The sequence below is a fragment of the Eleginops maclovinus genome, chromosome 10, assembly GCF_036324505.1.
Source record: "Eleginops maclovinus isolate JMC-PN-2008 ecotype Puerto Natales chromosome 10, JC_Emac_rtc_rv5, whole genome shotgun sequence".
NCBI classification, from domain to species: Eukaryota; Metazoa; Chordata; class Actinopteri; order Perciformes; family Eleginopidae; genus Eleginops; species Eleginops maclovinus.
In genome coordinates, this window is record NC_086358.1 from 4,644,824 (window position 1) to 4,658,362 (window position 13,539).

The 13,539-nt window shown below is 42.1% G+C and overlaps 2 protein-coding genes across 3 annotated transcripts; one reads left to right on the forward strand and one right to left on the reverse strand.

The window, feature by feature from the left end:
* Nucleotides 1-106: 106 nt before the first annotated feature.
* On the forward strand, nucleotides 107-13,515 carry eif2ak1 (eukaryotic translation initiation factor 2-alpha kinase 1). Of its 2 annotated transcripts, none has more exons than XM_063893138.1 (15): nucleotides 107-479; nucleotides 1,563-1,730; nucleotides 2,004-2,140; nucleotides 2,329-2,372; nucleotides 2,459-2,558; nucleotides 2,660-2,740; nucleotides 2,826-2,919; nucleotides 3,028-3,076; nucleotides 3,525-3,897; nucleotides 4,077-4,185; nucleotides 4,278-4,384; nucleotides 12,171-12,285; nucleotides 12,418-12,497; nucleotides 12,837-13,070; nucleotides 13,197-13,515. In XM_063893138.1, exons 1-15 carry the CDS (start codon nucleotides 329-331, stop codon nucleotides 13,308-13,310), a joined length of 1,956 nt encoding a protein of 651 aa, XP_063749208.1. In that variant the 5' UTR covers nucleotides 107-328; the 3' UTR covers nucleotides 13,311-13,515. The 2 variants fall into 2 exon arrangements, with proteins under 2 accessions (XP_063749208.1, XP_063749207.1); XM_063893137.1 differs by lacking the exon at nucleotides 107-479 and adding an exon at nucleotides 1,237-1,415.
* Nucleotides 3,495-7,545, reverse strand: LOC134871062 (ankyrin repeat domain-containing protein 61-like). Its single transcript, XM_063893653.1, is given in 5 exon segments — nucleotides 3,495-5,077; nucleotides 5,227-5,415; nucleotides 5,528-5,702; nucleotides 7,210-7,381; nucleotides 7,500-7,545. Coding segments are annotated over 5 exon segments (1,200 nt in total). The 3' UTR covers nucleotides 3,495-4,459.
* Nucleotides 13,516-13,539: the final 24 nt, after the last annotated feature.

Below are 13,539 nucleotides of genomic sequence, written 5' to 3' on the forward strand. Positions count from 1 at the left end.
AACACAAAAATAAGTATGTGCTTTGATTTTGATGTTCACTTTTTTTATATCAGTTATTATTGTTGTACCCGAATCGCATACATTGTCAGACGGTTCCTTACCGGCTGTTGAATCATGGCCGTCTATGGACATGAAGACGGTTTGCTAATTCATAGAGAAATCATTTACTGTGTTTTATGTAACATTCAGATGATCTAAACACGGAATTGATCAAGTATTTTAACGTCGCTTACTGCAGACATAACATAGTTGAATTGACTGTGACCAGCGTTTTAAAATAAGTACTTTATTTTGACAAGTCACCATCTTTTTTTACACACACACAATAATGTACAGTTCGTCATCAAAAGGGCACCTGAGGTCGGAGGATTGTTCTGGAAGCAGCAGTAACTTGTTGATCCTGCAGAGACATGAGGTGGACATAAACGTTAGTCTGTTAAATCTGGCAAGCGAGGAGGACGATGAAGTCCAGTTTGACAGTAAGCAGCTTTTCCTCATGTTACTTCATGTAGCTGACATATGTTGTGCAATGTTGATCCTTGGTAGCTTGGCATGGTCATCCCACATTACCTGACACAATGATACCTCAATAAAATGTCAAATTATGAGTAGTTAAATACTTTTTTATTTTAAGAACATGCAGGGGCGTATTTATAGTATTAAAGGCCACGTGATTTCAATGACTATAAACCCCTCTCCTCTTTTTCATTATATATTTTTGCAGGGTTTGACCATTGATGCTTTTACAAAATAATGACACAATTTTTAAATATAATCATCACTAGTGTGCATTTAATGATTAAGCATGTAAAAGCAAATAATAAAACTGCTAGAACAGTCTGGTATTTATCAAAAAGTACATTATCGTAATGCAACCTTTATAAACAGGTAAAGACAACATTTAATATATTACAATACAACGAATGCCCCTTTACCCATTATCTTATACAAAGTCCTGGTTGTCAAATACATTTGCACAGGTCTAATGACATTGTGAGGATGTAAGGTCCAGACAAATTTGAGTTAAATAATGAGATTCTGCTTCAGAACAAGTCAAAACATGCCCCTCCACACATAGGGCAGTAGCTGAAATGAGAAAGTGTCAGGCCACTTTCCCAGATGAAAACCCCTCCTTCCCATTCTGGCAAGGTGACCAAACCTCTTAGCTTCGTCATGTGTTTACAGTCAGTGTGTGAGTACAGTAGGTGGAGGAAGCTGCTGGACCACCCAGATAAGCAGGACTGCCGTGCACGCCCACCTTATGTATAAACAAGATCAGCTCATTTCATGCCTGGGACATGAACTGGATAATCATAAGTACATCTTTAAGGGCTTAATATTGGAGTTTTATACTGAAATAATGGACCTAGAAGACAGAGACCTTGTTGAGATGATAGCAAAATTTATCGCAGAAGGTAAGACTACAGAGAAGAATCATGGGTATTGAATTATCAGATTTTATTCAAAAAGGCTGTTCTGTACCACAAAAAAGGAACCGAAAATCCATACGCAAATGATTCTTCCTCTTTGCTTATTGCCTAGTATTTTGTCTATGTGCTCAGCTTCTGACACAGATAATAACCGTGAGGTCTTGATGGCTGGAAAACATTACCCATCTATCCAAGAATTTGCCTCCGCGATCCCCAACCACCTCCTCCTGGGCTCTCTCCTGGAGCACCTGTGCTTCGTCTATGAGACAAACCCGGCTCGCTCACGTACGCTGTTCAAAGGTATGTACTGACATGTTGTACTGGAATAAACATGCTTATATTTTGGCCAACGATGTATGAATGAGGTGTGAATGATGACATGTAGTACATTAAGCGCTTTGAAGGATCGTAAAGACTGGATTAAGCGCTATATAAGTACAGTCCATTTACCATTTGAACAGTTTGTTTAAAATACATGTTTACAATTCTGTCACTACATCAGGCTGTATGAAGTATCTTCAGGTTTTTGTTAATTTATTCCTAATTATGTCATTTTGTTGTTCCCCCTCACAGTCATTGGCCAGCGTTTAGCCGCCCTGAACCTCCTCTCACCTTTAGCCTTCAGTGATGAGTTCAGCACGGTCAGACTGCAGCACAACCGGGCCTTCACCGAGCTGCTGCATGCTGCCAGCTCCTCGCTGTACCCACAGGTAACTGGACAAATCTACTGGGATATTATAGTATGTTGTCACTCAGTAATAATGTCGGACTAGGACTGTTACGTAGAGTCGGTATCTGTACTTGGTAGGAAATGATCCTTTAACCAAAAGAGTGGATTATCTGTGTTAATTCTTCTCATTATCCTCGGTATGGTTACTCTTTTTACGTCTTCCTGCAGGGCCAACAAGGTCTCGGGTCCAACACGCACAATCCTGCTGTAAGGTAGGTTGTACTTTTAGTAGTTATTCATTTTAAACTTGCTATATTTAAAGTATTGTCTAAAAGTGTTTAGTTTTCCTTTCCCACAGACCTAAGGAGGGACTGTTTCAAGCGCAGACATCCCGCTATCTAAGTGAATTTGAAGAAATGCTTTGTCTTGGAAAAGGATCATATGGAAATGTTTTTAAGGTATTCCACTCTACTCAATATTTCTACTCTATTATATTATATATCTATCATAGAAAATGACTTGATCTCACAATAATGTTATCTTTGATTTCCTATTGCAGGTTATGAACAAACTGGATGGACAGTATTATGCTGTGAAGAAAATCCTCATCAAAAAAGTTTCAAAGGATGACTGCATGAGGGTGGGCCTTCAGTGTTTAATCAGTCAAGCCTTTTCACTCCCAGATATACAAAAGTAATAATTTGCTTATTTCTCTTTGGCTTTAGGTCCTCAGAGAAGTGAAAGTGTTGTCCAGCCTGCTTCATGTGAATGTTGTGGGCTATCACACTGCGTGGATGGAGCACGTTCAGCCCGCAGCATGTGAGTATTTACTGCTGTTCTGTTCGACTGAGAGTTAATAATCACTGAGTAAATAATAACAGTTCTTATCATAAGAGAAGCTTTACCTAAAATACATTTCTGTTGCAGATCCTAAGTCCCTGCTGCCTGCACTGGAGTCACCTGAAAAATACGACAGGTCTTTAATATGAACTTACATTATTTACAATTTTCTGTCATTTTATAAACCTGACTGGATAAATATTCAGATCGATGATACGTTTTTGCCTCTGCAATATACTGTATATTAGCTTCAGCATTGCATTGACAGTACTCAAACCAATATTATAGTATGTTTTTAGAAAAGAACATGTAGTAAATGAGACTTGGATTATACTGCACGAGTTGTTTTCTTGACAGATATTTACTTTGCAAGAATTGAGAGATTAATATACAAATGATCATATAGGGGGTGAATTCTTCTTTTATGAAAAGTTGAAATAGCATGAAATATCATTAACATTTTAAAGATACATTTGAAAAAGAATCAAGCTTATTTACAGTATTTTTCTCAGGTCATTTAGATGCATAGTCCTCTTTTATTTTGTCCAATAACACTCAATCTATCTCGCCTCTTTCCTTCACAGCTCTGTTGTGAGCTCTGACAGCAGCAGCCACTCTTCATCAATAGTTTTCCAAAGCCAGAGTCAAGCAGCTACAGATTCAGAAGGGAATGATCCACCAAGAGAGACGGAGCCCGTCACAGCTTTAGTCCCAACAGCAGAGAATGGCCAGGTGGTTTGTCCCAAAATGATGCGGCGGATTCCCAATAACTACGTCCCCTGTGTGTTCCTGGGACAGCGAGGACCCCCGAAGAGCTCCAAATGTCCCGCCATGAGCAGCTCAGCGCTGTTAGAGGACGGGTCCAGCAGGAACAGCATCGAGCTGAACAACAACTCCTGCATCGACAACGAGTTCCAGGAGTGGGCTGAGCATCGCACCACAAAGCCTTCTAAAGAGGTGGGTGCTGAACAAGGCTTTCAGGGGTCAGAGGAGTCAAAATCAGAAGCCTTTATTCGTCACACATTTACAGAGTCACAGCAGCAATGTACAGATAAAAAGGTACAAAAGGAAGAAGAATGGACTTGCATTTTAAAAGCAAAGCAATGTTAAGTTTTCTGTCGTGTTTCTATCTGCAGGTCCAGTTCCACCTCATGCTCTACATCCAGATGCAGCTTTGCGAGCGCTCGCTGAAGGACTGGATCTCTGAGAGGAACACCAAGCCAAAAGAAGAACAAACCCCGAGATGTAAACACACTTAAGAAAACCGTGTTATTATACATTACAGATTATCACAAATATAAGCAAATACAATGTATTGCATTGCTTTGTATTTCCAGGTCCTTATGGATGTGTTGACACTGAACACACACTCAGCCTGCTGAGGAAGATACTTGAAGGAGTGGAGTACATTCACTCCAGAGGAATCATGCACAGAGATCTGAAGGTAAGGTGCTTTTTTTTTACATTAGCACATGTGTGAGGTATATCTGTGGCTCAATGCAAGATTTGCTTGCACGTGTCAATTTGGAGCAATGTGAAACAAGTCATGAGAGGAGTCCTGGTCACCGTCTGTCTCAAAGGAAATGTGTGAATCCTCCCAGTAGTTGAAAACAAAGTCATAAAGCTTCTCAGGCAGGACTTTTCTCAGCTCTTCTCTCGTGCCTTGGACATGTTTTAGATAAATGTCCTTCTTGCAGATATCCTGAAGCCTCCGTGACTGCTTGTTGAGTTTCAGTAGCTGGTCTCTCTGTTTGAAGAAGCACGGTAGAGTCAAGGTGAAGGGTAGGTCGCCGTTGTGATTGAAGATCGTGTTTGGTGAGGTCAGGCTGAGGAGTTTCACCAGTAGAGAGTGGTTCCTCACATTCAGCCTGTGGTTCAGGAACAGGAACAGACCATTCTCCCCGGCTCTGTTCAGCTTGTTGATGTTAGCTCCATACCTGAGCAGCAGGTCCACCAGCTCTTTTTTGGCCATGCTGCACACCAAATGTAAAGGCGTCATCCCGGCGTTGTTCAAGACGTTGACCTCGGCCCCCTGCTCCAGTAGCTCAGTGAGGCAGCTGGTGTCGTCTCGCATGGTTTTCATAGCCAACGCTACGACAGCCATGTGCAGAGGAGTGTTCCCAGTGTGCTTCACCCCCTAAAAATAATCAAGAAATTGGATGCATTAAAAGTGGGACCAGTAGGGTAATTAGCATGTACATACTCAAGATTCCCAAAGGAAAGCCACACTACACGGTAAGGTTTTGAAAACAGGTCTGTAACTGGTAGGGTGTTATTGGTACGCACCATGTTATCTGCTCCCTCCTTGATCAAGCTGACCATGATGTCCTTATGGAGGATTCCAGCTGCTATATGTAGAGCCGTCATCCCATTGCTGTCCACAGCATTCACATCAGCTCCACAGCAGGACAGGACGTGAACAGCAGATAGAGCCATGTAGCGGACAGACAGGTGGAGGGCTGTCTGCTGACTCCCCTCCACCTACAGGGAACCAGGAGGGACAAAACAGTTCAAGAAAACTATCGACAGATATATTAGGATCCTCCATTCTATTTATTATCAGACTCTTTACATATAGAAACATGACATCATTTTCCACCTTTGCATTGACGTTGACCCCGTGCTCACAGAGGAGCTGCAGACAGGCCTCTGCCTGCCTCCTCACTCCGGCCACAGTAGTCTGGTACTTGGAGCCTGGTTTTGGGCTGATGCTCGGCCAGCTGGCTATCACTAAATGCAGAGTAGTCTGACCGAGCTGGTCCCTGCAGAGGAAGAGAGAGGAAAGGTGGCACAGATGTAGAGCTGCTGCTTCTTTAATTAAAAATAGAAGGAACCAGTGATATGGGTGTCATTGTGAGAGGTGTCGCTGAACAGAAAGTGGACAAGTCACCAAAATGGAAACTCCAGTTGAGTCACCAGTTATTATTTATTATAGGAGGAAACCTCACTCTTTAGTGTATGTGGTGTAGTTTGTGGTAGTGTGTGTAGGGGCTGGACAGCATATCAATATTATATCAATATCCTTTTATCGGGATATGAGACTAGATTTGAGGTTTCTGTTATCGTAATGTCCCAATCATAGACTGTATATATAGATGGACAGAGTGGCTCCATTCAGCTGTGTTCTATAGAATTGAAGCAACCGAGGCGACGCCATCTTTGAAAATTTGGAGCCAGTTCGAAGTACGCTTGCGCAGTAGAATCTGAAGCATGCGCAGTGAAGAGGAGGTCGCGATCAGACCCGCCCACTCATCGAGTGAAACACGCCCCTTATCGAGTGAAACACGCCCCCTTCTCCGTCCGTTCCCCACCACACACACAGGCCGAGTCCGACTCTCTGGGGCTAAACTGGCTGAAACTACAGTGCCCAGTTCGGTCTGGGTATTTGGATTTTCTCCGGTAAGTGTAACGTATGTAAAACAAACCTCTTGTCTGTGTTTGTGAAATATGTCTTCAACATACAAATCTATCTGTTTTTCGTTGGTATATGACCATAATCCTTTCAAGGATGTCCGAAAATCTATAGATTACTGTCAAATTAAGTTAACTTTCTAACGTTAGCGGCTAAGCTATCGCTACCGTCATTTTAATGAGTTCGCTAGCTAATATTAAGTTAATATTCACTTACCGAAAAAACTGCACAGAGCTCCCCTGAGATGGCCTGTTAGTACAATCAACAGCACAACACGACATGACTGTCAATATATAAATGTAAAGTAATAACAGCAAATAAAACCAATATGAGTTGCCTGACAAAAGAACACCACTACAGCCGAGCCTACAGCTACTCTGAATGAAATGAAATGTTGAAGGAGGTTGCAAGCGGCTGCACTGTCAATCAAAGTGTAACCACGCCCCTTTTATATTTATTAAAATAACATTAAAGAAAATAATTTCTCGGGAAAAAGAAAAATGGTGTGATGTGAAGCACCTTGAAAGCTATTTTTTCGAATAAAAAGTTGTGGATGCAAAATTTGTCTCAGGTGAGAAAAGTGACATAGAAAGTTGGTTACTTGCCCATTGAAAATACATGGGAATGGGCGGAGCTACGCATTGTACTGCAGCCAGCCACCAGGGGGCTCTGGACTAGCGCTTGCTTCACTTTTAACGGACGAACCTCTGTCCATCAATATATACAGTCTATGGTCCCAATAGTGTCTTTCTCTGGTTTTAAAGCAGGAAAGCTCAGTACACTAAAATGATATCATTTTCTGAATCTACTAGACTGTTCGAGCACATTTCACAGTGTAAAATGTACCTATACTCTACCCATAATACTCTAGCACTACTTCTTGGCTAGGTATGTGTGTGCAGACCTTATTTCAGGGTCGGCTCCTGCTGTCAGCAGAGTCTGCATGCTCTTTACTCTCCTGTAAGTGGCAGCCAGGTGAAGGGGAAGAGTAGTTAGACCCTGAGGCAAGACGAGACAAAACAGGACAGACTTAACACCTGGAAATTACTCCATATATAGTTAGCTCTGTCTGTGTGAAACTTATCGCAGAAGAAACTTTGAAAAGTGGCTTCATTTACCTTCGAGAGAGCTTCTCCAGGTGCGTCGCCTCTCGTGAGAAAGCGTCTCCCATACTTTTTTGACATGGCGTCCATTCGTCTTAAATCTTCATTCAGAATGCCGTGTAGAAGGTGTTGAGTAACTTGACATAGTTGCTGCTCCTTCCTGCATATTTCCTGCTCTCCTCCAACATGACCACAAGGTGGAGTCGAACTACAAGGGCTCCAACGCCAGAAATATGTGGTCTGGACTAAAAACAATAACAGACTACAAAAGGACAACGAGTGGTGCTGAGGAAGTGTCTGCATCTCTCCCAGATGAACTGAACACATTTTATGCACGCTTTGAGAAGCCCCCGGCTGTGGAGGCACCAAAGGCCCAGGATCCCTGCTCACTGGTTTTAACCAGTGCAGATGTGTGTAGATCTCTGAAAAGGATCAACGCACACAGGGCTCCAGGACCTGATGGCATCCCTGGCCGTGCTCTCAAGGTGTGTGCAGTTCAGCTGGCAGATGTGTTCACAGACATTTTCAATAGGTCACTGCTCCAGTCTGTAGTCCCCACATGCTTTAAAGAGTCCATCATTGTCCCTGTCCCCAAAAAGACAAAACCCATCTGCCTCAATGACTACCGCCCAGTTGCACTCACCTCCATCATCATGAAGTGCTTTGAGCGGTTAGTCAAAACTTTTATCACCTCCTCCCTCCCTGACTCACTGGACCCCCTGCAGTTTGCCTACAGGGCAAACAGGTCCACGGATGATGCCATCTCCCTCACCCTCCACACTGCCCTCTCCCACCTGGACCGGAGGAACACTTATGTGAGAATGCTGTTCATTGACTACAGTTCAGCATTCAACACCATTGTGCCCTCCAAGCTCATCATTAAGCTCAGGGACCTTGGGCTCAACAGCGCCCTCTGTGACTGGATCATGAGCTTCCTGACGGGCAGATCCCAGGCAGTGCGGATGGGGAACATCACATCCTCCACCTTGACCCTCAACACCGGAGCCCCTCAGGGTTGTGTGCTCAGCCCTCTCCTCTACTCCCTGTTCACGCACGACTGCGTGGCCACACACAGCTCCAACACCATCATCAAGTTTGCTGACGACACGACCGTCATCGGCCTGATCACAGACGGCGACGAGACGGCGTACAGAGAGGAGGTCAGAGCCCTGACATCTTGGTGCCAGGACAACAACCTCCATCTCAACGTCAGCAAAACAAAGGAGCTGATTGTGGACTACAGGAAGAGGCAGAGAGAAGCACACACACCCATCACCATCGACGGGACTCCTGTGGAGAGAGTCAGCAGCTTCAGGTTCCTCGGGGTTAACATCAGTGAGGACCTGACATGGACACATCACACCAGGGTCATATCCAAGACGGCTCGACAGCGGCTCTTCTTCCTCCGCAGGCTGCGGAAGTTCAACATGGACTCCAGGATACTCTGCAACTTCTACAGGTGCACCATCGAGAGTATCCTGACTGGCTGCATCACCGCCTGGTATGGCAGTTGCACCGCCCTCAACCGTAAGACTCTACAGAGGGTGGTGAAAACTGCTCAGCACATCACCAGGACGGAGTTGCCATCCATGGAGGACCTCTACACCCAGCGGTGTAGGAAGAAGGCCGGTAGGATATTAAAGGACCCCCATCACCCCAGCAACAATCTGTTCTGTCTGCTGCCGTCTGGCAGACGGTACCGCAGCATCCGGACCAAGACCACCAGACTCAGAGACAGTTTTATACCACAGGCTATAAGACTACTGAACTCCTGAGCTGTGTGAATGTCTACTCACATCTGTTTATAGTACACACATACATATATATTATACACATCTGCCATACATATCTGTTTATAGTACACATACAGTGGTATGCAAAAGTTTGGGCACCCCTCTGAGATTTCATGACAATTTGCTTTTCCTTTATAATAGAAGATCACAGCAACAACATTTGTTTTCCTACAAAGATGTAGACGTTTTAGTGTTTTCCAGACCAAAATTCTTAGGGTAGCATTACATAGTTTTATTATAATAAAATAAAATGCAAAAATATTATTATAAATAGCATTCATTTCAACACCTGTACGGATTTATAGCTGACAGGTTGCTGCACAAAATTGCTTTGATTAGCTCATTAGACCTTCAATTACAAAGACAGGTGGAACCAATCATGAAAAAGGCTATTTAACATAGGTAATAGCTGGCTGTGCCTGGCCTAGGTTCTTTCTTAGGGAGTGGCAAGATGGGGACCTCAAAACAACTCTCCACTGACCTGAAAGCTAAGATAATCCAACATTATAAATTAGGAGAAGGGTACAAAAAATTATCTGACAGGTTTAAACTGTCTGTCTCCACAGTCAGAAACGTAGTTGTGAAATGGAAGGCCACAGGAACAGTCCGTGTGAAGGAAAGATGTGGTAGGCCGACAAAAATAGGGGAAAGGCACAGGCGAAGGATGGTGAAAATGGTCACAGAGAAGCCACAGACCACCTCCAGAGAACTACAACAACATCTGGCTGCTGATGGTGTAGTTGTTCACCGTTCCACAATCCAGCGTACTTTGCACCAGGAAGAGCTCATTGGAAGGGTGATGTGCAAAAAGCCTTTCCTGAGTGTTAATCACAAGAAGAGTCGCATGAGGTATGCAAAAGCACATCTGGACAAGCCAGAAGCATTTTGGAACAAAATACTGTGGTCAGATGAGACCAAGATTGAGTTATTTGGTCATAACATGAACAGGTATGCATGGCGAAAAAAACACACTGCATTCAATGAAAAGAACTTGTTGCCCACTGTAAAATTTGGTGGAGGATCTATCATGTTATGGGGCTGTGTGGCTAGCACAGGTACTGGAAAACTTGTTAAAGTTGAGGGCCACATGAATTCCTTACAGTACCAAGAGATTCTTGACAAGAATGTTCTAGAGTCAGTCACAAAGTTGAAGCTACGCCGGGGTTGGATTTTTCAGCAGGACAATGACCCTAAGCACCGATCAAAATCCACCAAGGAATTCATGCAGAAGCACAGGTACAATGTTCTGGAATGGCCATCCCAGTCCCCAGACCTTAACATCATTGAAAATGTATGGATTTATTTGAAGAAGGCTGTCCATGCACGGAGGCCAAGAAACCTGACTGAACTGGAGACGTTTTGTGTGGAAGAATGGGCCAAAATACCACCTGCCAGGCTTAAGGGACTTGTCTGTGGCTACAGGAGGCGTCTACAGGCCGTTATTGCAGCAAAAGGAGGCAATACTAAATATTAATGGAATTATTTCTTAGGGGTGCCCAAATTTATGCACATGCCTATTTTTGTTTGAATGCACATAAACATGTTTCTGTTTGACCAATAAAAGTTATTTCACTACTGAGATGTTTCTGTTACCATAAGGTATAACATATGTTAAAATGAAGTTGCTGCTTCAAAAGCTCAGCAAGTGACAAACTGATGCAGTGGTTTTCCTAAGGGGTGCCCAAACTTTTGCATACCACTGTATCTATATATTATACATATCTGCCATACACATCTGTTATACATAATATATGCATCTGTCCATACCTCCTCATTCAACAGTGTAAAGTATTTAAATACTTTCAATGTATTCCACATATGTATATATTTCACATCCTCAAATCTGTATTGTTAATATTGTAAATATTCTTCTCTCTTTTTCACTATTTTATTTATCTTTTGCACCATGTATGTTGAGTTGTTGGAGGAGCACGCGACATAAGATTTTCATTGCCAACATATACGCTGTATCTGCTGTGCATATGACAAATAAAACCTTGAAACCTTGAAACCTTGAAACCTTGAAACCTTGAAACCTTGAAACCAGGCTTCTCTGCTAGGGCTGGTTGTTCTTGTTCCTCTGTTCATCCATACATTTGTGATTAGTCAGTTAATTACACTCTCTCGGTCGAGGAACTGTAAATGCTACTTCCTGTGTCCTGGTTTTGGTGCTTTTTTTCTGATTTCCTCATATGAGTGTGAAGGGTATAAGTGTGGTGTGAAGCCTTCATCTTTCTATTGATAACCTCTTGAGGCCTGCAGGGCCAATTATGGGGACTTTTCTGAGTTTTTTACAGTTTGTTCCAGTTCCTTTTAGTAATGCAAAGGTGTACACGCTCTTCTGTCTCTCTTATAACATGTATGTTTTTTTGTTTCTGCACATTATATGTTGTATAAAACAGTCATCTCCCATGCAAACAGGTTTGTCAGTGATGAATAGTAACCAAGTACATTTACTGAAATACTGCACTTTTGAGGTATTTGTACTGAGTAATCTCAGTTTACGCTACTTTACACTTCTACTCAACCACATTTAAGGCTTTGTACTTTTTATTCCTCTTCATTTATCTGACAGCTTTTGTTACTAGTTTGAAATTTAGATTATTAGTTAAATTAATTATTAAATCAACATGACACATATTTGTATGTTAACATATCCAGCAGTGGTATATACAGTTGTTCAAATTAGCTCTACAGTTAGCATTTGGGATCAAAAGACATGATCATAATAATAACCAAGTATTAATATATATACAAACTGAAACAGGCCATTACGCATAAGGGGTAGTAATTTTACTTTTGGTACTTGGTATATTTTGATGCTGAATCTTCTTTACTTTTACTCATCTGACTTGTTCTTCCACCACTGGTTTTTGTACCCATTTACTAAGGTAACTAATTCTAATGTCTTTTACCCCACAGCCGAGAAACATTTTCCTCCATGGTCATGACCGCCATGTTCGCATTGGGGACTTTGGTTTGGCCTGTAAGGACATCCTCATGGACGGCCTTAAAAGCTCCAGCTCTCGCAGCACTGGTAATACTTCACCTTTCTTAATTAGTGTTCTTTTTTTCACAACTTTCTTTTTTTCACAACTCTGTACCTCACCGTATCAACACTAGATGGCGCTCTTTGCTTTAAAGTCACATTTTCTGATGTATTTTGCAGATCCCTCACATACCACAGGTGTTGGTACCTTTGTGTATGCTGCACCAGAACAACTGAAGGGCTCCTTTTATGATTCAAAGGTAAACATTTTCATACTAAACAATTTACAATTAAAAAAAAAATCATGTTAAATTTCACAAACTTACTCTAATTATTATTTTTACTTGAGAGTATTTCAAGGAAATAATCAGTTTTACTACAAAATAACTTTGTTGAGCAAGGCAGGACAAGTTTATTTATATTGCGCATTAAACAGCTTTTAAGAAAAAGTCAATTTATCTACCAAATGGATATCCTATATAATATAATAACCATTTACTATATTAACCTATCAATGTATCCTTTCATCATCATTTTCATCTCTTATGACATTATTAACATTCATAAATCTAAACTGTATTCTGCTGTTGTTCCCTCAGTCTGACATGTACAGCATTGGAGTCCTGGCTCTGGAGCTTTTCCAGCCCTTTGGGACAGAGATGGAGCGCGTCCGGACCCTCGGGGACCTGAGAGAGGGGAAAATCCCAGACTCGTTCTGCCAGCGATGGCCGGTTCTGAGTAAATTTGTCATGAAGCTGACGAGTAAAGAGCCAGCTGTTCGGCCCAAAGCCAGCGAACTTCTGCAGAGTGAACTCTTCTGCAGTAAAGACGTTGTATGTTGGGATAAATTGATATAATAGATAAACATTCTGGTTACTTATTGTGCTACTAAAAATGCATGTTATGCAGTACAGTTTCTAATAATAATTACAACAAAACCTTTTCTTTTTCGTCTTTAGGTGATCCATGGTTTGCAGAAAAAGGTTGAAGAGCAAGAGGAAGAGATCATGCAGCTCAGGAGACAGATCAGTCGACTTCAGAGCTCAGATTCCTCTGAGTCGGACAAGACTTGATGCTTATTGATCAAAATCCTCCAAAGACTTTCTAAACTTGATTTATTCAACCATTGCTGTACCATGTTTTGCTCGCTTGGTACAAATGGCAGAGAGTGTGTGTCTGCATGTGTACTCATTACACTGTGTATTGTACACCTGAATGTAAAGGTGCAATTATTTATTTTCATTCAGCTGTTCAATAAAAACTACTGCTGCTACATCATCTGGGACTTCTGAGAAGCAATAT

What these genes read in the sequence shown, in the direction of transcription:
- eif2ak1 (XM_063893137.1), top strand. Translation starts at nt 1,262, where the DNA reads ATGTATAAACAAGATCAGCTCATTTCATGCCTGGGACATGAACTGGAT. An exon ending in AGAAGAACAAACCCCGAGAT is followed by an intron (nt 4,186 to 4,277) that starts GTAAACACACTT and finishes TTGTATTTCCAG; the next exon opens with GTCCTTATGGATGTGTTGAC. An exon ending in TCTTCTGCAGTAAAGACGTT is followed by an intron (nt 13,071 to 13,196) that starts GTATGTTGGGAT and finishes TTTCGTCTTTAG; the next exon opens with GTGATCCATGGTTTGCAGAA.